This window comes from Coregonus clupeaformis, unplaced genomic scaffold (genome assembly GCF_020615455.1).
Source record: "Coregonus clupeaformis isolate EN_2021a unplaced genomic scaffold, ASM2061545v1 scaf0159, whole genome shotgun sequence".
Lineage (NCBI taxonomy): Eukaryota > Metazoa > Chordata > Actinopteri > Salmoniformes > Salmonidae > Coregonus > Coregonus clupeaformis.
In genome coordinates, this window is record NW_025533614.1 from 548965 (window position 1) to 572394 (window position 23430).

Consider the following 23430-nt stretch of genomic DNA (forward strand, 5'->3'; position numbering starts at 1 on the left):
TCTACTGGGAGGAGAAGATTTGTCTTTCCCCAGGATACCCTTGCTTGTGGAGATAATGCTAGCAACCGAATGCTTTAATAAAGGATGAAGGTATAGTAGACCCAAGTAGCCTATTGTAAACTGTAACACATCTCACAATTAGAGTAACATGCAATTTTATCATTGGGGACATCACACTTTGTGCTATAGAGTATAGACTGTTGGGTTTAACAACATTTCCAAAACTCCATACCTGATCATAGGCTTTTGTTTTGAAATGTGTATGCCAGTAATGTTAATTTTATCACCAGCACTTTTGGAACCATAGCACCACTGTAGCTATATAATCCAACCACCTTGACTGATGACTGTCAATTCCTGCTGGAAGTTTCTAACTTTCACAGACTAACCAACCTTTTCTAACTTTCACAGACTGACCAAACTTTTTTCACAAACGTTTTTAGAGTAAGATTGTTGGTCATGAAGATGTCCCTTTCCTAAAATATTGTAGCAAACAAGGGGCGGGGAAGCGAACCCAGGTTACATGCGTGAAAGGCACACACCCTACGCATCGCTCCAACAGATTTAACCCACTTGGTCAGAATTGTAATGTGGCTCACTGTATTAGCGAGGATCACTACATCGTTTCGACCACTTTGACCACCAATATGCAGCCTACAGTTTTTTAGAGAGACAATAGATTTGTGGGAGTCCTTCGTAATTAAAACACTAACCAGCCGTAACATACGCATTCGATTTCTATTGTCTGCCATTTTCTTTTAGCCTCTGATTACTTTTATCTCCTAATGAAGATTTGTGTTGGTGTACTGGTTTTCCTCAACAGCCACCCTCTTTGGATTTATTATTGTTGCCGGCTGTACAGCCAGAGCTTGTGTGCTCGCCCAGGGTTTCAATTTTAGTCTATTTTAGGATTAGGGTTATGTCATGAAACGTGGGCTACTAGGCCTACATTATAAATATGACACAATCAGCATTTCACTTTGGATATGAATAATCCAAATTATCAATCAGTTATCAAAACGCTCAGATATAACCACCAGGGCAGGAGGGCGAAGAGATGAGAAGAGTAGGCTATCTCAGCTGATTTATGCAGGAGATTTAAAATAATAATGTAAAACATATCTGTAGGCTTTTTAGTAACTATTTGAATGATGTTTTAGTCCAATGCATGTTGGTTGAACGCTTTGACACCTTGAACGTGAAAGTGAGTGGTTCAGTGAGTGTCTCCGCCTAGAACATCACAGAGCTGATGAACGCAGCAACGTTCTTTTTCAGAACCATGGCGAGCGCATTGTGACGCTGTCCCTTCTACTCCTACTCAGAGCCATAGATACAGTATTTTCTAAATGGTTATACTCCTACTGTTCTCTAAACAATGGTTTCATAGTTTACAATTGTATAAACTCCCAAATCATGCTCAAAATTCAATTTAATTGATGTCACTGTTGAGTGTTTTTTAATCAGTTTGATAAACATGTTTATCCCATTGTGACATAGCCAACCATGACTTATGGAAGACTTTGACGTATTAATGGTCCCTATAAAACCCTGTAATTCTAAGAAAGAATTGTCAGATGGTTTTGAACTCAGTCAAAATCACTGCAGTATGTAGAGCGATAATGAGTAGGTCTATGTTCAGTCGTTTGTTGACAGCGACCCCGCTGAGATTCCTCCGCGAGAGGCCGCTTATGAGTGCAGCTGGCCTGTTGTTTGCGACCGGTTCGGCAGTCTACTTTTATAGTAAATATTACGGTATCGGTGAGGATGCACTGGCCACCGTGGAGAGCGTGGACCGTGTTGTCACGGTTGAGGAGGGTAAGTTTACATATTTGACAATGTCTAAATAGTAATAGTCCCAAATGCCACCCAATACCCTATTTCTTATTTTGACCAGGACCCATAGTTCTATGGTTAAAAGGCGCTGGTCAAAAGTAGTGCACTAAATAGGGAATAGGGTGTCATTTAGGTAGCAATCATGGTGATTAAATTTTTTACAGTGTAGCCCTAGATTAACAACAACAAACAAACTTGCTCCTTTGAAACCAAACCGTTGCTTTAGGTTTAATTGAACATGTTGGTACATTATGCAGACACATAAATACATTTGATGTCATACAATATAAAACACAAGTAAATATATGATCAGCCTAACTACATGGACAGATGTCTGGTGTCTTGTAGCTAGTATTTCTTAAACTTAGAGAAAACAATCCTTTATTGTTTTTCATAAAGATAATGAGCCCACCCTGGACCAGGAGGACCCAGTCCTTGTTCAGGTAAGAATGCTGCAGGCCTATCAATAGCTTGGGTGCCAGTCTTTCTGCTCTCTTGCCAATTCCATCGTGGCAATATGATATTGGCATCACAATCCCATAAGGAGTGGACAGAGAGCTGAAACAGACTGGCACCCAGGCTATAACAATACTGCTTCATTAGCAGGATATGTTCAATAACAATCTGTCATTCAAACTGTCATTTTACTGACTCATAAATTGATCCTGATTTTCTTCCTTAGTATGTGGTTGAGGAGGTTGGGCACCGGCCCTGTCTGGCTTTAATCCCTTGGTCTGGACCTCTGTGGGTTCCCAGCTCTGTAAGTCCATCCATTCTGATACTCTTTGGTCTTCTCTCTGGTCTTAAAACTGGTTTATGTACTTTAAACATAAACATGACGTTTTCTGAAGAACAATATGGAAATACATTTCTGTAAACATATTCCCTATTTTTTATAACTGCAGCCAACATATTACCTTACCCATGCTGGGAGGATGCTGGTGAGAGAGCTGGCAGTGTTAAACACGCAGGTAACCATGCAGATTATTGGACAAAGCTCATCTGATCTAATAGGCAGGATTACCTTCAGTATCCACTACGGTAGTGAAATACTTTGATGTTCGTTCCCTCATTTTCTCACAGATATTCACAGTGGAGCAGCCCATTTTCACCTGTTTCACTCCTGCTAGGAGGATGGTATGGAATGAACTGTCCTCTCAAAATGAACAGGTAGCCATTCATATGCAGTTACCTCAGATGTTTCCTTAACCTTTCAACACAGACCTGTGTAGTGTCTCAGAATCTATCATGCAGTAGCCTCCTCTTGTGATCCTCCCCTATAGCAGTCTGTCAGACCTATAGGCTACCTGTCTATCATTCAAACTGACTTTTAATTTGATCCTGTCTTGTTCCTTAGTATGTGGATGAGGAGGTTGGGCAGCGGACCTGTCTGGCTTTAATCCCTTGGTCTGGTCCTCTGTGGGTTCCCAGCTCTGTAAGTCCATCCATTCTGATACTCTTTGGTCTTTAGACTGGTTTATGTAACTTAAACATAAACATGATGCTTTCTGTAGAACAATATGAAAATACATTTCTGTAAACATATTCCCTATTTTTGTAATAGTCTGTAACACTGCAGCCAACTTATTACCTTACCCATGCTGGACGGATGCTGGTGAGAGAGCTGGCAGTGTTAAACACACAGGTAACCATGCAGATTATTGGACAAAGCTCATTTTATCTAATTGGCAGGATTACCTTCAGTATCTACTATGGTAGTGGGATACTTTGATGCCCTTAAAACTGTTCCCTCATTTTCTTACAGATTTGCAAGATTGAGCAGCACATTTTCATCTCTCGTGCTGGCATGATGGTATTGGATGAACTGTCCTCTCAGCTTGAAGAGGTAGCCATTCATCTGCAGGTACTTCAGACATGTTCTTAACATTTATATCTCAGACCTGTGTATTTCAACTATTATCATTGCAGTGGCCTCCTCTTGCAATCTTCCCTATGCCAATATTTTACTCCTATACAGTACCAGTCTATCATTCAAACGGACTCTTAAATTGATCCTGTCTTGTTCCTTAGTACGTGGATGAGGAGGTTCGGCAGCAGCCCTGTCTGGCTTTAATCCCTTGGTCTGGACCTCTGTGGGTTTCAAACGCTGTAAGTCCATCCATTCTGATACTCTCTGGTCTTTAGGGGGGCTTAAACATAAACATAACTTTTTCTAAAAGAAACTTCTGGAAATACATTTCTGTAAACATATTCCCTTTTTTTATAGCCTGTCAAACTGCAGCCAATTTATTATCTTACCCACGCTGGGAGGATGCTGGTGAGAGAGATGGCAATGTTAAACACACAGGTAACCATTCAGATTATTAACCATTACTCATCTGATCTAATAGGGATAATTACCTTCAGTATCCACTAGTAGAATACTTTGATATCTTTAAAGCTGTTCCCTCATTTTCTCAGATTTTCACAATGGAGCAGCCCATTATCATCAGTTTCACTCCTGCTAGGAGGATGGTATGGGAGGAACTGTCCTCTCAAAATGAACAGGTAACCATTCATAGGCAGGTACCTCAGATGTTTCCTTAACCTTTGAACACAGACATGTGTATTTCAACTGCCAATTGTCTTAGAATCTATCATGCAGTGGCCTCCTCTTGCGATCCTCCCTATTCCAGTCTGTCAGTCCTATAGGCTACATGTCTATCATTCAAACTGACTCTTAATTTAATCCTGTCTTGTTCCTTAGTATGTGGATGAGGAGGTTGGGCACCGGTCCTGTCTGGCTTTAATCCCTTGGTCTGGACCCTTGTGTGTTCCTATCTTTGTGAGTCTATCCATTCTGATACTCTCTGGTCTCTAGAGGATATTAAAGATTAACATCAAGTCACTAGTTTTCTATAAAACCACATAATGAAAAAACATATTCCCTTGTCTTCATAGCCTGTCTTCTCCAAGGCCAAACCAGTCTACTACCTCACTCGTGCTGGGAGAATGCTGGTAACAGAGCTTGCAGTGTTAAACACACAGGTAACCAAACACATTATTAACCAAAGCTCATCTGATCTTATAGGGAGAATTTACTTTACCCTGTTCCCTTTTTTTTCACAGACTTCCAAATTGGTTATTGAGGAGCCTACCATTCACCTCACTGAAGCTGGGAGGCTAGTGCTTGACCAACTGTCAGCACCTTCAGATAGCCATTCACAGGTAGTCTATCACATTATTAGACAGGCATAGCTGATTAGTAATAGTACACATTACCATGTCCTCTATCTCCACAATTGTGTGTCTTATTAATCACAGAGCAATCTCTATAATTAGGGGATGTCTTTGTTTTTCAGCCAAATAGGGGAAGACTCTGGTTTTCCCTATGAGAAGTTGCAGCTGGTTGGGAACTGGGGTTCGTTTCATTTCCATTACTGGAAGATCCATTATAGACGAGTGCAGGTACTTCAGACATATTCTTAACATTTATGAACACACCTGTGTATTTGAACTCCCAATTGTCTCTGGGTTTTCTTTTGTATGTCTGTCCCTAATTGAAACCTAGGGGAAACTTGTCGATACGAACATCATGTGGGCTCTATATCACTGCCAGGGATTATACTCAGAACTGAAATCGCCTGCCAAATGTTATAGACATCTACAGCTAACATATAGAGAGAGGTCTGGAGACTGAAGGAGTTTTTTCTTTATAGCAAAATGAAGAGGACATGCATCACCTGTGCATTGTGAGGGGAGTGGAGAAGCAGCTGTGGTGGAGCAGAGTCATCCAGGAAAAAATCCTGGACCCATGGGTGAGAGATTCTCAACTGGTCTTTCGTCTCAAATGCACCTGATTTGTGTCAAATGACGCACATGCTATAGGTCTACTTATATTTCCTGGATGAAATGTAATGTTTCTCTGTCTCTTTTAAAGGGTCTCGTCCAGGTGGTCCTCACCAACAACAAGGTGACTGGTATTAAGGTACAGTCAGGCAATTTTTCACAGAAAAAATGTAAAGTGGCAAATGTCCATTTACCTATTTGAATAAATACATGTTGACAGAAAATGAAATTACACGTTCTAATCTCTTGCCTCATTTTTAGTTCCTTGGTAGAAGGATCCATGGACTCATGTCCTGCCTCGTCAAGAGGAGGTCTGAGTTCACCTATTATGAGGATGCCCAGGTACACCCCGTTGTTTCTCTGTGTTATGATTTATTTCAGTGTTTGGTTGAGGGGTTTTCAATATGGTGGTTTTCAGTGTTGGGCTGACAGTGTCACATGTTGTGTGTTAAACAGCAGGTGGATATCTCCACCACAGTGGAGGGGTACCAGGAGAGGGGGATGAGATGATGGCATATCAGTTCTCCACCTCTGACATCATCACCACCCCTCATGAGCCGTCCTCTGGCTCCTCTCACCAGTTCCCCCAGAATTCTCCGCCTCCCCCTTTCCCTTCCGATTCCCCTCCCAGTCCCCCTCCACCTTACCACTCCACCCAGGACCAGGACCAGACCCCTGACAGCACTCCTCAGGTAAAACTCTTTCTACAGTCAATCATTCTTATTTCATTTGTACTTGTGTGTACAGGTGTGTGTCATTGTTTTGGTATCGATAGGTTTGTGTTGTCTGTCAAGGGTCAAGTTGTTAGGTCAAGATGAAAGTATTGTTATGATGTCACTGAATGTTTTGTCTGCTTCAGTTGATGTTGCAGGTGAAATGCAGTTTAGTAGAGTTTAAGTTAATGTGATGTCTGTTTTAGGAGTTTGAGGAGGAGTTTGTGGAGGAGCAAAATAATGCTGCAGATGTGCCCCAGTTGCGGTGGGTTCGCTTTCATGTGTTCATCTATAGTAAAAACCTTTGCTTTGAAATAATCTGCCCAATATTGTAGTTATACAGATGTAGGATCTTAATTTGAGACAGTTTGCTACAGCAGGAAAATAATCCTGCAGCAACAGGATACATTTTTCGTTAGGGCAAATCGAGTCTAAAATTTCAAAGTGGAAATTACAAACTTGAAAATTCCAAATACGCTACAAGTTTGCATTTCCTGCCGTGCAGGAAAATTCTCAGCAACAAAAGAGTGATCAAATTAAGATCCTACATTGGTATGGTCTTTCTGAATCCTGCAGTTATAATATAGGCTAACATAAAATGATTTCTTAATTTCATGGCACTGATGTTTTAGCTTCTTAGGTTGAACATTTGTTATTGAACATTTCTATTTACAGGCGTTACTTTGAAAACCAAGGGACAACCAACTTCTCTCTGAGGCTGGCCGGTATCAGACGTGCTATGGAGGTGAGAAAATGTGAATTTAGCACCTTTTGTATTTCACTTCATGAACATTTCTGGACTATTTGTAAATGTACTGTCTTGTTCTCACAGGCTCTGACATCCTCAGACAGTACCTCCCTCAATTACCTCACCCACGCTGGGAGGATGGTGTTGAGTGGACTATCCGAGCTCAACCAGCAGGTAACCAATTACATAATTGTGCAACGTTCATCAGACCAGATATATAGTTCCCACTGGGCACAGATGTCATTTCAACGTCTCGTTTTGATTTACATTTGGTTGAGTTGTCAACTAATGTGAATTCAATGTGAAATCCCCCAAAAATTAACGTAATTGGATTTAGGTTAAAAGAGCGAAATTCCCTTACGTTGATGACTTCTTTCAAATCCAATCAGTTTCCCACTTTGATTCAACATCATCACATTGACATTTTTTATTGATACAACATTGATTCAACCAGTTCTTGCACAGTGGGTTACCTTTAGGCAACAGTGATTCATAGGGTTTAGTTGAAAAGTTTCAATGTCATACTAGCCAAACAATCGGAGGCCCTTTGAATTACAGACCTGAATCTTTGAGTTTATGATCTAAGTTTTAAGGAATTTTATGATTGTTTTGTTTTGAGGATGTGAGGCAGTTTCAGCAGGCCTACGACCTACTGGTGAACTTCATTAATGAGCCAGCAAACAGGGAGCGACTAGAGCAGGAGATGGCTCTCGTAGGAGTAGGTCTACATGCAAGCTTGAGCGTTAGCAGCAGGCACCGTCTTCTCATCTAACATCTACTCAATGAGACTTTCTAAAGTGCTTGTCAATGAAGATTATGTAATTATCCTATTTGTTTGACTTCAGATCGACCGCATCAACTTCGCAGATGTTTTTTATGAATTCGTTCTACTAAGCCTTCTAGAAGGAAAGACATCTCTTCCTATATCTGTAAGTGGCCCTAAGAATGGAACATCCTGTTGTTTATCTATGCTATACACACTGTTGTCATATCAGATCTGTAGACACTCACTCATGTCCCCTGTTCCTTCTCCAGGAGCCTGGTAGCTTCCTTTATCTGCTCCTGCAAGTCATAATGAGGATTGACCCTCCTGGAGGAGCCTGGACAGAGGCTGCTGAGAACTTCTACCTCCTCGTTAAGGTACATTTGTCTCTCTCTCTCTCTCTCTCTCTCTCTCTCTCTCTCCTCTCTCTCTCTCTCTCTCTCTCTCTCTCTCTCTCTCTCTCTTTTTCTCTCTCTCTCTCTCTCTCTCTCTCTCTCTCTCTCTCTCTCTCTCTCTCTCTCTCTCTCTCTCTCTCTCTCTCTCTCTCTCAATAATAGTTGATGATGTGTCTGTTGTCAACAGGGCCAGATGAAGGCATGGCTAGAATCCATCTTCAACCTCAATGAGTCAATCTATGAAAGCCCAGAGAGGCTCTCAGGGGAGGTGATGAGGAATCTAGAAATACAGGTTGAGTTCCTGCTGTCCAGCCTGGATTAAGGTTCCCAAACTGAGCTGAGGGCCCCATCACAAAATAAAGTGTTTTGCATTTAAACATTATCTGTCAATCGTAAACAAATGTTACATCATGTGTAGGGGAGAGTGGGGTAAGTTGAGCCATTTTTTACATTCAGCATTACTCTGTCAAGGGAAATATATTATTCTTTCAAAAATATACAGTATCTGTCACGACTTCCTCCGAGGCTGCCCCTCTCCTTGTTCGGGCAGGCTTCGGCGTTTGTCGTCACCGGCCTTCTAGCCACTGCCGCTCCTCATCTCATCATTCCATTTGTTTGGTCTTGTTTATTACACACACCTGGTTCATATCCCCTCATTAGTACCTGTATAAGTGTTCCCTCTGCCCCCTTGTCTTTGTGTGTGATTGTTTATTGTGGAGGAGAGAGAAGCTCGGTGGAGCTCCATGTATTTTGTATCGCTGGGAATATTCCCTGTGTGCCTTGTATTTTCCAGTGCCCCTGTTTTGCGCACTGGAGTGTTTTTACTAGGGGTGTAACGATCCATCTACTACATCGATGTATCGATTTATATTCCTATGATCCAACTACATCGATCTGTGCTCGGCGAGTTGGCCTTTTGGACAACATATATCGATCTAACATCGTTTTAAAATGTAATAAATCGATTGTATCGATACTAGGAAATAACCCATTGGATTTAAGCACGTCAGACTTTATATGGATGTTTTTTCTTAGCACTTTTAATGATAAAGGCTTTAAAAATTACTCGATTCAGTCTGCCTATCCGTGACATCATCGCGCCAGCAGCGCAAAGGCGCCAAGACAACAAAGCATAGCATGGCGGATGACAGAGGAGAAGCCGACGAGCGAGAAATTATCAAGCCACCATTGCGGTCCTTACAAGAAACAGGAATCTAGGAAACTTCACTTGCACTGTCCAGTATCCAGGTATTTATTTCAGTCACACTGGTTGAATTTTTGGCTAAAAGGTTACTGAATCGATTTCAAGTCACTGAATCGTTTCGGATCGTATCGTTCTAAATGAACCAATATCGTCCTTGAATCGTATCGACAACCACGAATCGTGATACAAATCGAATCGTTGTTAAAACGAATCGTTACACCCCTAATATCAATATAAAACATTTAAATGTTATAGTGATCATCTGAAAAGTCAAATAATTTTCACAGATACAGTGGGGAAAAAAAGTATTTAGTCAGGCACCAATTGTGCAAGTTCTCCCACTTAAAAAGATGAGAGAGGCCTGTAATTTTCATTATAGGTACACGTCAACTATGACAGACAAAATGAGAAAAAAAAATCCAGAAAATCACATTGTAGGATTTTTTATGAATTTATTTGCAAATTATGGTGGAAAATAAGTATTTGGTCAATAACAAAAGTTTCTCAATACTTTGTTATATACCCTTTGTTGGCAATGACACAGGTCAAACGTTTTCTGTAAGTCTTCACAAAGTTTTCACTCACTGTTGCTGGTATTTTTGGCCCATTCCTCCATGCAGATCTCCTCTAGAGCAGTGATGTTTTGGGGCTGTTGCTGGGCAACACGGACTTTCAACTCCCTCCAAAGATTTTCTATGGGGTTGAGATCTGGAGACTGGCTAGGCCACTCCAGGACCTTGAAATGCTTCTTACGAAGCCACTCCTTCGTTGCCCGGGCGGTGTGTTTGGGATTATTGTCATGCTGAAAGACCCTGCCACGTTTCATCTTCAATGCCCTTGCTGATGGAAGGAGGTTTTCACTCAAAATCTCACGATACATGGCCCCATTCATTCTTTCCTTTACACGGATCAGTCGTCCTGGTCCCTTTGCAGAAAAACAGCCCCAAAGCATGATGTTTCCACCCCCATGCTTCACAGTAGGTATGGTGTTCTTTGGATGCAACTCAGCATTCTTTGTCCTCCAAACACGACGAGTTGAGTTTTTACCAAAAAGTCATCGGACCATATGACATTCTCCCAATCCTCTTCTGGACCATCCAAATGCACTCTAGCAAACTTCAGACGGGCCTGGACATGTACTGGCTTAAGCAGGGGGACACATCTGGCACTGCATGATTTGAGTCCCTGGCGGCGTAGTGTGTTACTGATGGTAGGCTTTGTTACTTTGGTCCCAGCTCTCTACAGGTCATTCACTAGGTCCCCCCTTGTGGTTCTGGGATTTTTGCTCACCGTTCTTGTGATCATTTTGACCCCACGGGGTGAGATCTTGCATGGAGCCCCAGATCGAGGGAGATTATCAGTGGTCTTGTATGTCTTCCATTTCCTAATAATTGCTCCCACAGTTGATTTCTTCAAACCAAGCTGCTTACCTATTGCAGATTCAGTCTTCCCAGCCTGGTGCAGGTCTACAATTTTGTTTCTGGTGTCCTTTGACAGCTCTTTGGTCTTGGCCATAGTGGAGTTTGGAGTGTGACTGTTTGAGGTTGTGGACAGGTGTCTTTTATACTGATAACAAGTTCAAACAGGTGCCATTCATACAGGTAACGAGTGGAGGACAGGGGATCCTCTTAAAGAAGAAGTTACAGGTCTGTGAGAGCCAGAAATCTTGCTTGTTTGTAGGTGACCAAATACTTATTTTCCACCATAACTTGCAAATAAATTCATTAAAAATCCTACAATGTGATTTTCTGGAATTTTTTTCCTCAATTTGTCTGTCATAGTTGACGTGTACCTATGATGAAAATGACAGGCCTCTCTCATCTTTTTAAGTGGGAGAACTTGCACAATTGGTGGCTGACTAAATACTTTTTTTCCCCACTGTAAATATGAGTAAATTATGATATACACAGTTCAAATCCCTGCTGCTCGAGGAAAAATGTCTAAATAATGGTATCTCTGTATTGTGAAAATGCTCTGAGGTAAAGTCGAGGGTAAGAAATCATGATGGCATTTCTTTGCACTGAGTTACCCAATATCTTATACTTGTATATCATGATTAGTCTAATCCCATTCTAGAGATTGCACCAGGTCACCTAATATCTTCTATTTGTAAGCCATTGGTACTTTGTGCTAGCCTATGCCAATTTCGTGTTCATTGTGCATGCCTGGCGCTGAGGGATAACTAGTGTCTGTCTCTTATTAGTGCATGTGAAGTCCCCAAGTCAAACCATATTTCACATGGGGGAAGGGGGAGTTCCACTAACAAGCATATCAATCATATCAACTGAACAAATGATCTTAAAAAAATTCTGGTTTTTCAGTAATATTCTTTGTACATTTTTGTAATTTTTTTCCTTGCAAGGAAACATTGGTTCCTCTACAAACATCAAGAGTTGTGGATTAAGCAACAACAAGGTTTGAATGTTTTTTCCCTCAAGTTTTTTTTTGTTAGCAAGCAAAAATATACTTTACTGGCAAAGCCATGTTGTTGTTGGACTATATACAGTGGGGAAAAAAGTATTCAGTCAGCCACCAATTGTGCATGTTCTCCCACTTAAAAAGATGAGAGAGGCCTGTAATTTTCATCATAGGTACACGTCAACTATGACAGACAAAATGAGACAAAAAAATCCAGAAAATCACATAGTAGGATTTTTAATGAATTTATTTGCAAATTATGGTGGAAAATAAGTATTTGGTCAATAACAAAAGTTTCTCAATACTTTGTTATATACCCTTTGTTGGCAATGACACAGGTCAAACGTTTTCTGTAAGTCTTCACAAGGTTTTCACACACTGTTGCTGGTATTTTGGCCCATTCCTCCATGCAGATCTCCTCTAGAGCAGTGATGTTTTGGGGCTGTCACTGGGCAACACAGACTTTCAACTCCCTCCAAAGATTTTCTATGGGGTTGAGATCTGGAGACTGGCTAGGCCACTCCAGGACCTTGGAATGCTTCTTACGAAGCCACTCCTTCGTTGCCTGGGCGGTGTGTTTGGGATCATTGTCATGCTGAAAGACCAGGCCACGTTTCATCTTCAATGCCCTTGCTGATGGAAGGAGGTTTTCACTCAAAATCTCACGATACATGGCCCCATTCATTCTTTCCTTTACACGGATCAGTCGTCCTGGTCCCTTTGCAGAAAAACAGCCCCAAAGCATGATGTTTCCACCCCCATGCTTCACAGTAGGTATGGTGTTCTTTGGATGCAACTCAGCATTCTTTGTCCTCCAAACACGACGAGTTGAGTTTTTACCAAAAAGTTCTATTTTGGTTTCATCTGACCATATGACATTCTCCCAATCCTCTTCTGGATCATCCAAATGCACTCTAGCAAACTTCAGACGGGCCTGAACATGTACTGGCTTAAGCAGGGGGACACGTCTTGCACTGCAGGATTTGAGTCCCTGGCGGCGTAGTGTGTTACTGATGGTAGGCTTTGTTACTTTGGTCCCAGCTCTCTGCAGGTCATTCACTAGGTCCCCCTGTGTGGTTCTGGGATTTTTGCTCACCGTTCTTGTGATCATTTTGACCCCACGGGGTGAGATCTTGCGTGGAGCCCCAGATCGAGGGAGATTATCAGTGGTCTTGTATGTCTTCCATTTCCTAATAATTGCTCCCACAGTTGATTTCTTCAAACCAAGCTGCTTACCTATTGCAGATTCAGTCTTCCCAGCCTGGTGCAGGTCTACAATTTTGTTTCTGGTGTCCTTTGACAGCTCTTTGGTCTTGGCCATAGTGGAGTTTGGAGTGTGACTGTTTGAGGTTGTGGACAGGTGTCTTTTATACTGATAACAAGTTCAAACAGGTGCCATTAATACAGGTAACGAGTGGAGGACAGAGGAGCCTCTTAAAGAAGAAGTTACAGGTCTGTAAGAGCCAGAATTGTTGCTTGTTTGTAGGTGACCAAATACTTATTTTCCACCATAATTTGCAAATCAATTCATGAAAAATCGTACAATGTGATTTTCTGGAGAAAAAAATTCTCAATTTGTCTGTCATAGTTGACGTGTACCTATGATGAAAATTACAGGCCTCTCTCATCTTTTTAAGTGGGAGAACTTGCACAATTGGTGGCTGACTAAATACTTTTTTCCCCCACTGTATATCTCATAAAGAAATAACAATTTGTATTACTGTAGTTGTAAACAATATGTTGCTTTTAGAAGTTATTAATTAAAAGGTGATGACATGGTCAGACTTAAAGACAGATAGTTCAATTGCACATTTACACAGATATCAAAGGATCCGTTTTCAGCAAAGTCACAGAATGATTTCAGAATAGAACTCAGACTAACACACTATTAAAACAAAACATAACATTAACAACAACAAACAATAACTGGCATTTAATGCACAGCAAATTGTCAAACTTCATTCTAACTTTAGCGTATGAATGTCTTGTTTCAGTCTTCCTATAGAATGTACTAAATCAAAGTATACATGTTTTTTATGAGTGAATTAAATACAAGTATGACATATTTCATAAACACAGTATTCTAATGTATATTCAAAAATATCTTTACAAACCTAATGTAAGTACATTGTAGTGACACATGGTAATAATCATCATAATGATGTTGTTGAATGAGGAAATTATATGTGCAGAAAGTGCTGTAAGTTCTCACTTTTGAGAGAAGTAATGGTGATAACAATGCCACAGCAATAATAACAACGCCATAACTGTAAAATTCAGATTTTAGAGGGTCGTGTAGCTTTGCAGCACACTATTGTTTTCCTTAATTACCTGTACAGAAACACAAAATAATTTACACTAGGGTGACCAGGATAGACTGAATTACTAAATTAATACATTATTATTAATAATACATTATTATAAACCCTTTTTACATACAAAACTAGATTTTATACATCCTGATTAGAAAAATAGAGGTTACGTGGTTCTCTGTCTAAAGATAGGATTTAAAAGACACTTTGGGGTAGATGTTCTGTAAACATAAATTATACATTTGAGTAAATACTATTGGAGAGGTAGCCTAGTAATCGAAGGGCCTGGGGCTGGTTTTCTACTAAGCTATATGGAATTGTTTTAAGATGGTCATACCAAGGATCATTTAGCTATTTGATTTAGAATATTAGGACCCCTGTAGGTATACATGTTTTTAAATAAATACAATATTTGATGAAACGTTGAATTTGGCCTTACTGCTATTAGCCCATAGAAACATATTGAATAACAGATTCATACATAGAAAAACAGATTTACTTTTCGTATCAGGTTTAAAATGTACACAGCAGGTTAGGATAATTAAAGTATCAGGTTAGGAGAATTAGGTTAAGGTTAGGAAAGGGGTTAGTGTTAGTGTTAGTGTTAGCTAAAATGCTAAAATAATCAACTTTTGATGTCAATTTGACAAAATCTGTATACCATCTAGACATGATCTTGTAGCTCTGCCACCTTCCACTGCAGATGCAGATGCAGAAGGCGGATGCGGTGGATTGAGACGCAGCCCACGCAAAACAGATATCTCTAGCTTAAACAGAAGGATTTTGATGGGTATTTGATATTATGCTAATTATGCTAATTAGATTTCCACTGGGGCTCGGACATCGACTCTACATGGCTGGGAGTAAGACTTTGCCCTCTACAATGTTAAAGTAGAATCCTGCCCTCTGCTGGCTATGTCAGTTGGAGCTCTGTATGGGAATGAAGTGTCCATGCAGATCCATGTGAATGCTGGCGTCGATTGAGGCACGAGCAATTTCCTCAAAGGTTTTGGCATTGAGGACAAGCATGAAGGGGGATTTCTTTGGATTGAGTGAGACGACTGAGGACAAAATGACTCCTGAAAACAGAAAACAGAAAATATATAAATTCACTGTTTGATAATGACATACACTACCGGTCAAAAGTTTTAGAACACCTACTCATTCAAGGGTTTTTCTTTATTTTTACTATTTTCTAGATTGTAGAATCATAGTGAAGACATCAAAACTATTAAATAACACATATGGAATCATGTAGTAACCAAAAAAGTGTTAAACAAATCAAAATATATTTTATATAATAGCCATCCTTTGCCTTGATGACAGCTTTGCACACTCTTGGCATTCTCTCAACCAGCTTCATGAGGTAGTCACCTGGAATGCATGTCAGTTAACAGGTGTGCCTTCTTAAAAGTTAATTTGGGGAATTTCTTTCCTTCTTAATGTGTTTGAGCCAATCAGTTGTGTTGTGACAAGGTAGGGGGGATATATGATGTAAATGTACATGTAAATATACAGAACATAGCCCTATTTGGTAAAAGACCAAGTCCATATTATGGCAAGAACAGCTCAAATAAGCAAAGAGAAACGACAGTCCATCATTACTTTAAGACATGAAGGTCAGTCAATCTGGAAAATGTCAAGAACTTTGAAAGTTTCTTCAAGTGCAGTCGCAAAAACCATCAAGCACAATGATGAAACTGGCTCTCATGAGGACCTCCACAGGAATGGAATACCCGGAGTTACCTCTGCTGCAGAGGATAAGTTCATTAAAGTTACAAGCCTCAGAAATTGCAGCCCAAATAAATGCTTCACAGAGTTCAAGTAACAGACACATCTCAACATCAACTGTTCAGAGGAGACTGTGTGAATCAGGCCTTCATGGTCAAATTGCTGCAAAGAAACCACTACTAAAGGATACCAATAAGAAGAAGAGACTTGCTTGGGCCAAGAAACACGAGCAATGGACATTAGACCGGTGGAAATTTGTCCTTTGGTCTGGAGTCCAAATTGGAGATTTTTGGTTCCAACCACTGTGTCTTTGTGAGACACGGAGTGGGTGAACGGATGATCTCCGCATGTGTATTTCCCACCGTAAAGCATGGAGGAGGAGGTGTTATGGTGTGGGGGTGCTTTGCTGGTGACACTGTCTGTGATTTATTTAGAATTTAAGGCACACTTAACCAGCATGACTACCACAACATTCTGCAGCGATACGCCATCCCATCTGGTTTGGGCTTAGTGGGACTATCATTTGTTTTTCAACAGGACAATGACCCAACACACCTCCAGGCTGTGTAAGGGCTATTTTACCAAGAAGGAGAGTGATGGAGTGCTGCATCAGATGACCTGGTCTCCACAATCCCCCGACCTCAACCAAATTGAGATGGTTCGGGATGAGTTGGACCGCAGAGTGAAGGAAAAGCAGCCAACAAGTGCTCAGCATATGTGGGAACTCCTTCAAGACTGTTGGAAAAGCATTCCAGGTGAAGCTGGTTGAGAGAATGCCAACAGTGTGCAAAGCTGTCATCAAAGCAAAGGGTGGCTATTTGAAGAATCTCAAATATAAAATATATTTTGATTTGTTTTAACACTTTTTTGGTTACTACATGATTCCATATGTGTTATTTCATAGTTTTGATGTCTTCACTATTCTACAATTTAGAAAATAGTAAAAATAAAGAAAAACCATTGAATGAGTAGGTGTTCTAAAACTTTTGACTGGGAGTGTAGATATCAGTGCTGATTAAATGCTTTTGTAGTGCTGAAGTAGGCCTACTGCCTCTCACCATCATCCTCCTCCACAGCTCCTGGTGAGGCAACAAACACAGGCTCAGAGGGGTAGCAGTCCTCCTCTATCCACTCAATGTGCTTTCTGGTCACGATGTCCACCTTCCCAATCTGTGTAAGTATTAATAACACAAACAGCAGCATGTCGTCAGTGAGAAATGAGGAGGACTCACTTCTCTATGTTAAGGAGAATACATTGGTAAGAGACTTTACCTTATTTGGGTGTGGAGTCCACTCCACTCTTGAGCCGTAGAAATAACGGTACTTCTTGCCATTGAATTTGTAGTTAATCCCTGGCAACTCCAAACCTGTTTGTGTACAAATGGAGATAAGTAAAATTATATTATTATTATTTATTTTATAGTAAAATGTATTAAAAAAATTAAATAATTTGTGGGTATGTTCCATAACAAAATGCAGCAATTTATTTACATTTTAGTCATTTAGCAGACGCTCTTATCCAGAGCGACTTACAGTTACTGAGTGCATACATTTTCATACTGGCCCCCTGTGGGAATCGAATGCACAACCCTGGAGTTGCAAGCGCCATGCACTACCAACTGAGCTACACGGGGCCTATTTATGACCCTCAATATTTCATTAAAACGAACAACTGTTTGACTCCACTTTTACTAATGTAGCATTTGACCTCTTGATGTAGTGGTATATAATTCATACCGATCACTGTAATGTTCAGTTGACAACAAAGTCTCACCTTCAAATATTGTGTCAGGCAGGCAATACAGCGAGCCATCTTTCTGCATCACTGCTTTGGCTGTTGTGTCTTTGAGCCTCACCAGATTGGTTCCTTTTGGAGTATCCTATAACATACATGTATCCAGTCTTTATTTGTTGTATAAACATGTAATGGTAAAATTTAATTTGAACTGGCTTCGCATGAAGCTTTTCATGAACTGCTATATTGCCTTGAAAATATAATATGAATTCATAGCTAGTTCATCATGAAAATGTCTAATTAAGCAAAATATCACAGCCCCTGATCAGTTCTAGATGTGATATATTCATCACAACCTCTCATGCTTTAATTAAGCAATAAGGCCAAGGAGGTGTGGTATACGGTCTGATATACCACGGCTGTCAGCCAATCAGCATTCAGGGCTCGACCCACCCAGTTTATAATGCCTATTATGCTCAATGGCTCCCTCTTTAAGGTGCTTGGAATGTTTTAACTGTTCATACGGAGCTGCTTCATGTAAAGCATAACAGAGTTTACTACCAGCTTATGAATGCATTTACAGGATAGAGCTGGGATCTCATCTATCTGTATATACCTTGTCAAGAGTGAGAGGCAAGACGAATCTCTGGCAGATTGGTGGGGAGAAGTTGACCATGTTGCTCTCAATGAATTCATGTGTTTCCTTTCTCAGGTTCGCTAAGTAGAACATTTCATACAGATTGCTGTCTTTGTAGGTGATCATGTCAAACACTACATGTTCGTCGTCCTCGTAGGCATTGATGTGGTGGAAAACCACCAGGGCATCTGTGTAGAACTTGGTGGACACAGCCTTCCCAGTCTTTATGTCGACCAGGTGGATCAGCGTCTAAAGGACGGCCCGGGGGATCACCAGAGAGAATGTAAGAAGCATGATTGCCAAAGTGAGTTGAAGATAAAAAGGAACTTTCCATGAGGCTGTGATCAGACAAGAGTAGCTTACAATGTCCCCTTTGTCGTATTTGAGGCAGCTGGCCCAGTTTACGCTTCTAAAGACAGCTGTGGCCAGTCTGAGGATGTCCAGTTTGAATGGCTGCTCGACAAAGATGATGTAGTTCTCTGTCATGCCGAAGCTGTGGAAGTAGCTGGGGAAGAGGGTGGAGCGAAACGGTATATTGCAGACCTGTTTCACCTTCTGCAGGGCAGGCTTCTTATGCTCCTTATCTGGAGAGGGAAAGAACATTGTCCTGTGAACACATAAATGTGTAATCATTCATGAAGGTTTTTTCCCTAACATGTATGTAGCCAGGAACCCCCAAAATGACAATTTTCCGATACCTGATGCATTGACTGGAACCTTGAAGATGACATACTTTGGCATGCCAAACCTCATGAGGGCAGTTCCCATGTTATAGGTGTTTCCCTCATCGTCGTAGTGAGGGTGTGCTGTCGCCAGGTTCAGAGCAATGTGATTCCTGTAGTTCATCTGAGGTTGAGTTTACAGGACAGGCAAAGGGAGAATATATTAAAGCCAGTGATAATAGATTACATGAACAGTGATCATTTCAAGAGATTTGAATTTACCTTTCCAATTACGTCCAGGGTCATTGGGTCAATTTGATTCATGTAGTTGACTTCTGATGAGGCATAGTAGTCCTCACCATATCTAATGATATTTATCAGGTTGTTATCTGTGAAGTCAGGGATGGCAGCGAGAAGGTAGGAGAAGGCTCTGAAAAAAGGACAAGATACATAATGTATTATTACATAATGTGTTTTTGGTTATGTTTGTCAATATATATTTTGTGTGGATATCCATGTAAGGGAAATGTAAAAACAAGAACAAATAAACTACAAATCATGTTCAAAAAATCTATGAATTACTTTGAAAATATGTTTTTGCAGGGATCAGGACATATCATGGTCCCAAATTCTGACACAACAATCTTGTTTGCCTGAATGTTCTTCTTGAAGGTGTCACTCCTCAGGAATTTACTCCTGTAGTACACATCACCTGTAAAACACAAAGATTCTCAGCCCTATTCAGCCAGTTAGGAAAGTGTTTACCATTTGTGGAAATGTATCATGTGTCTCACCATCTTTGAAGGTGAAACTATGAATTAAGGCCATGCCATCAAACCAGTGGTTGTATTCAGTGTCTCCCACTTTAAAAAGACCAGGACCATTGCGCAGCAATGTCCCTTGTAACCACTCAGGGACACATCCTGCAAGCACAGAAGATACAGGACACATAATACATGTTTTCATTTTTACCATATTGTCATGTCATAAACCAAACAATGTAGAAATGGAGCTGATCCCTGATAAAGTTTGACCTTCAGCCTATATATTTTTTTGAATGGCACATTTGATCATTGTTGAAAGTTTACAATAGAGGTGCATGATACCTCATATACTGTATATGGGTGTGTGTGTCAGTGGAGGCTCATCAGAGGAGGAAGGGGAGGACCATCCTCCTCAGTGATTTTCATAAAAATAAAAATGGTAAAACATAAAAAAAGTTATCCTTTTTAGATAAAACTATACTAAATATAATCACGTCACCAAATAATTGATTAAAAAATAGGCCTTCAACTTGTAGGCATTGCAATTTAGGCTATCATTTTGGGTACTTATTGTCTTGCAGAATAATTTTAGAACTCTATTTATGTTTTATAACTGTGTTTATTATAGGGCTCCCCTTAAAAAGAGTCCCTAGCTCACAGGCCTCTAAATATAGCCTCTAAATATATTTTAAACAAAATAGTTGAAGAAGCACGTGCAGTGACTGATAGGGAAAACAGATCTGGCAATAAGAATAGGCTATAGATAGTCTTGACCATTTGGGACCCCTTGGCTATTTCGCTCAGGACAGGTTATAGCCAAGACTTTGTCGTATCGGGTCAATGCTGGCAATTATTGCTGATAAACAAAGGAGTCCGCTCATACTGAACCTTTGATCATAAGTTTTATTCATATCACAAGATTTCAGCATGAGTTACAGGTGTCAAGATCACCCGGAGAACGGCGTCCCAGATTGCAATGGCCGCTCTAACCTCTTCGTCGTTTTTACCCAATATATATAATCTTCCCAAGATAGGGGTGGCTCCCTCTACTGTCCAATCCCCTGTCTACAACACACAGACTTCTCTGTCCGTTGTATGTGGCGTTACACTAAAACATTCCCTCTTGACACTAAAATAAACATCCTCAAAGGTTCCACTTAAAACCATTAAGAAAGTCATAATCTTAATACACTACAACTTAATCAATATTTTCTTTTTTTTCTTTTATTGATATGGCTATAGCCTCTGCGTTATGGGGTTGTGCAACACAAATGGCTATAAAAAGCCTACATGCAGAGTGGAATTCACTAATACAACAGTCAAAATGCCTACAGTCCATGCTCCCAAATACTGGAAAAAGTGTGATTCATTAGGTTACATAATCACCACAGCAGCCCCACACGGATATAAAAACAAATTATGCAATTATATGGCCATTTAATAACACACAACAGCATGGCATATTTAGATAGCGGAATAGGCCTAGCCTAAATCACATTTACTTTCTATTTTGCAGCTCAGGCGGTTATTCTAGATAAAGCTCTTCTGTGTCTTTATCATTCTCACACAAGTCATTTGCTGAAGGCCCAAGCCTATCCTACACCATCTACGATGTATAACGTCGTTATTGAATGGAGTTCAAAAACAAGCTCTTGAGTTTTATTTTGGAAATGAAACCGAAAGCTGCAAAGCAACTCTAACGTCTGGACTAGAGTTGCTCGATTGACTAGCTAACTTCGACAAGTTACGTTCGGTTCATGTCCTTTGCAGATGCCACATTACTGACAAAAGTTTTGACACATAAAAAATATCTGTAACCGAGTAAAGGGAGATGTAAAGTAAGAATTGAACGTGTAAATGTTAATTCATAGTCGTAACTTTGGGTTTTTACGTTTACAGATCTAATTTAACGTTTACATTTCATGTTTCATGCATGGCTTTTCTTACGATCCTAACAATACCTACATTCAACATTTTGGCAGCTATCTCGCTCCATATTTTCCCAATCAATTCTAAGGCAAACTAGAGTGAGAGAAGCTGTCTGTGTAACAGAAGTCACAGCAACCGCGAACACACAGGCAGAGAATCCCAAAGGGATGGGTGTGCGGCGAGAGATGGGGCGAAACGCTACTTCGTGGTCCGCAGATCTTCTGCAGCAAGACAAATTGGTGCTGTGATGTCGTCGCGGCAACGGCAAAAAGTCATCTAGGGACTTCTAGCGGAGCCAATAGCGGATCTCACTGAAAAATAGTTGGAAACACTGCACGAGAGATTAATCAGAACGTGTCAACGTTAAAAAATAAAGTTGCTCAGAAGAAAGGAATAATATTTTGTATTATGCAAGACACTAGCAAAATGGAAAATAACTTACTGACATAGTAATAACACCTTTAAAGATCGGCTAGCTTGTACATAAACGGTTACGCCTACCGCCTACCTGTTACTTCTGCTTTGACAGGTTCGGGCGATTCAGTCCCGTTCTTGCCGATGATGGATTGAGCCATTTTTTTTTATATACCTCGATCCGCATCAGCTAGGCTGTTATGTGGTACAGTGGTCCCTTATCAACTAGAGTAGGTTATAGCAAGATAGATTATGACGGGTCCGTCTATATCTTTGTGGTCAATAGTCTCGGGGTAAAATTCCAAATGTATTACATAACTGTATCACGTATGATCACGTAGGCTACTAGGCGCCATCTATTGGCTGGTTTATGCAAAGCAATCACAAAAAGTGATCCCTCACTGAAACTAGTACTATCACTATCTACTGGCTGGTTTATGCATAACCAAACTGTAACATAACGGTGGTTATTTCATCATCACGAAGAAACAGAGAAGTCAGTCTCATTTAATGCATTTCTTACAACTTTGAATTGACACTCTGCTTCTTCTCCTTTACCCCTTCTTCTACAGCTCTGTTAACAAATTGACTTCTTGAACTTTACTAAAAGGCGATGGAAAATAAAATAAAGAAATGGATAGATTATAAATTAATTGTGCTTTTGTGCAGTCTTCATGATAATGGGCGGCTGGCCTATAGAGTTTATAAATGTAATGGACTGCCCTATAGGAAGTTTATTAATGAAAAGTAAAAGACAAACACCTGGTAAACAGCTGAGGGATGGGGCTGGAGAAATGTAACCACTCTCAAATTCATAGACAGAGCTATGGATGCAAGGACTGCTCATCCATGAGATAAAAATTAAAGTTTTAACCATGTTTTGGAGCTATACAGTGTTTATTTACAATTACATTGTTTACAAACAATGGAGTAAAAACAAGTTTATATTTAGGGTTCTGATGGTGTAAGACAGTTGAATAAGCTCATCAGGCATTACAAGTTACATTCTTCAAGAATCAATGGCTATACACAGTGTCATTACTTTACATGTAAAAACACTGACAGTGCATTCGGAAAGTATTCAGACCCCTTGACTTTTTCCACATTTTGTTACGTTATAGCCTTATTCTAAAATTGATTAAAATGTTTTTTTCCCCCCTCATCTATCTACACACAATACCCCACAATGACAAAGCAAAAACAGGTTTTTCGAAATAAAAAAGAAACGGAAATATCACAATTACATAAGTATTCAGACCCTTTACTCAGTACTTTGTTGAAGCACCTTTTCCAGCAATTACAGCCTTGAGTCTTCTTGGGTATGACGCTACAAGCTTGGCACACCTGTATTTGGGGAGTTTCTCCCATTCTTCTCTGCAGATC

General features: G+C 40.3%; 3 protein-coding genes and 1 long non-coding RNA gene across 6 annotated transcripts; 3 read left to right on the top strand and 1 right to left on the bottom strand.

Moving 5' to 3' along the window:
• Positions 1 to 636: 636 nt before the first annotated feature.
• LOC121572499 lies at positions 637 to 6127 on the top strand. The gene is made up of 11 exons (XM_045213824.1): positions 637 to 1815; positions 2233 to 2276; positions 2516 to 2593; positions 2739 to 2804; positions 2917 to 3003; positions 4541 to 4618; positions 4735 to 4821; positions 4903 to 5001; positions 5714 to 5761; positions 5884 to 5964; positions 6101 to 6127. Exons 1-11 carry the CDS (start codon positions 1575 to 1577, stop codon positions 6125 to 6127), a joined length of 936 nt encoding a protein of 311 aa, XP_045069759.1. The 5' UTR covers positions 637 to 1574.
• On the top strand, positions 3435 to 3906 carry LOC121555747. Its single transcript, XR_005997989.2, has 3 exons — positions 3435 to 3478; positions 3599 to 3697; positions 3865 to 3906. It is a non-coding gene; the product is annotated as an uncharacterized LOC121555747 (long non-coding RNA).
• LOC121555746 (mitoguardin 1-like) lies at positions 6125 to 8618 on the top strand. 3 transcript variants are annotated; one of them, XM_041869579.1, is made up of 8 exons: positions 6125 to 6314; positions 6542 to 6600; positions 7011 to 7080; positions 7168 to 7257; positions 7703 to 7801; positions 7929 to 8012; positions 8119 to 8223; positions 8429 to 8618. In XM_041869579.1, exons 1-8 carry the CDS (start codon positions 6129 to 6131, stop codon positions 8561 to 8563), a joined length of 828 nt encoding a protein of 275 aa, XP_041725513.1. In that variant the 5' UTR covers positions 6125 to 6128; the 3' UTR covers positions 8564 to 8618. The 3 variants fall into 3 exon arrangements, with proteins under 3 accessions (XP_041725513.1, XP_041725514.1, XP_041725515.1); XM_041869580.1 differs by lacking the exon at positions 7703 to 7801; XM_041869581.1 differs by lacking the exon at positions 6542 to 6600.
• Positions 8619 to 14653: 6035 nt separating this feature from the next.
• Positions 14654 to 22332, bottom strand: LOC121555743 (beta,beta-carotene 15,15'-dioxygenase). The gene is made up of 11 exons (XM_041869576.1): positions 22142 to 22332; positions 19735 to 19863; positions 19523 to 19652; positions 19223 to 19370; positions 18977 to 19124; positions 18642 to 18862; positions 18258 to 18527; positions 17681 to 17786; positions 17179 to 17273; positions 16965 to 17076; positions 14654 to 15254 (listed from the first exon to the last, which is right to left on the bottom strand). Exons 1-11 carry the CDS (start codon positions 22206 to 22208, stop codon positions 15094 to 15096), a joined length of 1587 nt encoding a protein of 528 aa, XP_041725510.1. The 5' UTR covers positions 22209 to 22332; the 3' UTR covers positions 14654 to 15093.
• Between the last annotated feature and the right edge of the window lie 1098 nt (positions 22333 to 23430).

What these genes read in the sequence shown, in the direction of transcription:
- LOC121555746 (XM_041869579.1), top strand. Translation starts at nt 6,129, where the DNA reads ATGATGGCATATCAGTTCTCCACCTCTGACATCATCACCACCCCTCAT. An exon ending in TATCCGAGCTCAACCAGCAG is followed by an intron (nt 7,258 to 7,702) that starts GTAACCAATTAC and finishes TTTTGTTTTGAG; the next exon opens with GATGTGAGGCAGTTTCAGCA. An exon ending in ACTTCTACCTCCTCGTTAAG is followed by an intron (nt 8,224 to 8,428) that starts GTACATTTGTCT and finishes TGTTGTCAACAG; the next exon opens with GGCCAGATGAAGGCATGGCT.
- LOC121572499 (XM_045213824.1), top strand. Translation starts at nt 1,575, where the DNA reads ATGGTTTTGAACTCAGTCAAAATCACTGCAGTATGTAGAGCGATAATG. An exon ending in CCTTGTGTGTTCCTATCTTT is followed by an intron (nt 4,619 to 4,734) that starts GTGAGTCTATCC and finishes TTGTCTTCATAG; the next exon opens with CCTGTCTTCTCCAAGGCCAA. An exon ending in ACAAGGTGACTGGTATTAAG is followed by an intron (nt 5,762 to 5,883) that starts GTACAGTCAGGC and finishes CCTCATTTTTAG; the next exon opens with TTCCTTGGTAGAAGGATCCA.
- LOC121555743 (XM_041869576.1), bottom strand. Translation starts at nt 22,208, where the DNA reads ATGGCTCAATCCATCATCGGCAAGAACGGGACTGAATCGCCCGAACCT. An exon ending in TAGTTTCACCTTCAAAGATG is followed by an intron (nt 19,653 to 19,734) that starts GTGAGACACATG and finishes TGTGTTTTACAG; the next exon opens with GTGATGTGTACTACAGGAGT. An exon ending in GGTTCCAGTCAATGCATCAG is followed by an intron (nt 18,863 to 18,976) that starts GTATCGGAAAAT and finishes TTCCCTCTCCAG; the next exon opens with ATAAGGAGCATAAGAAGCCT.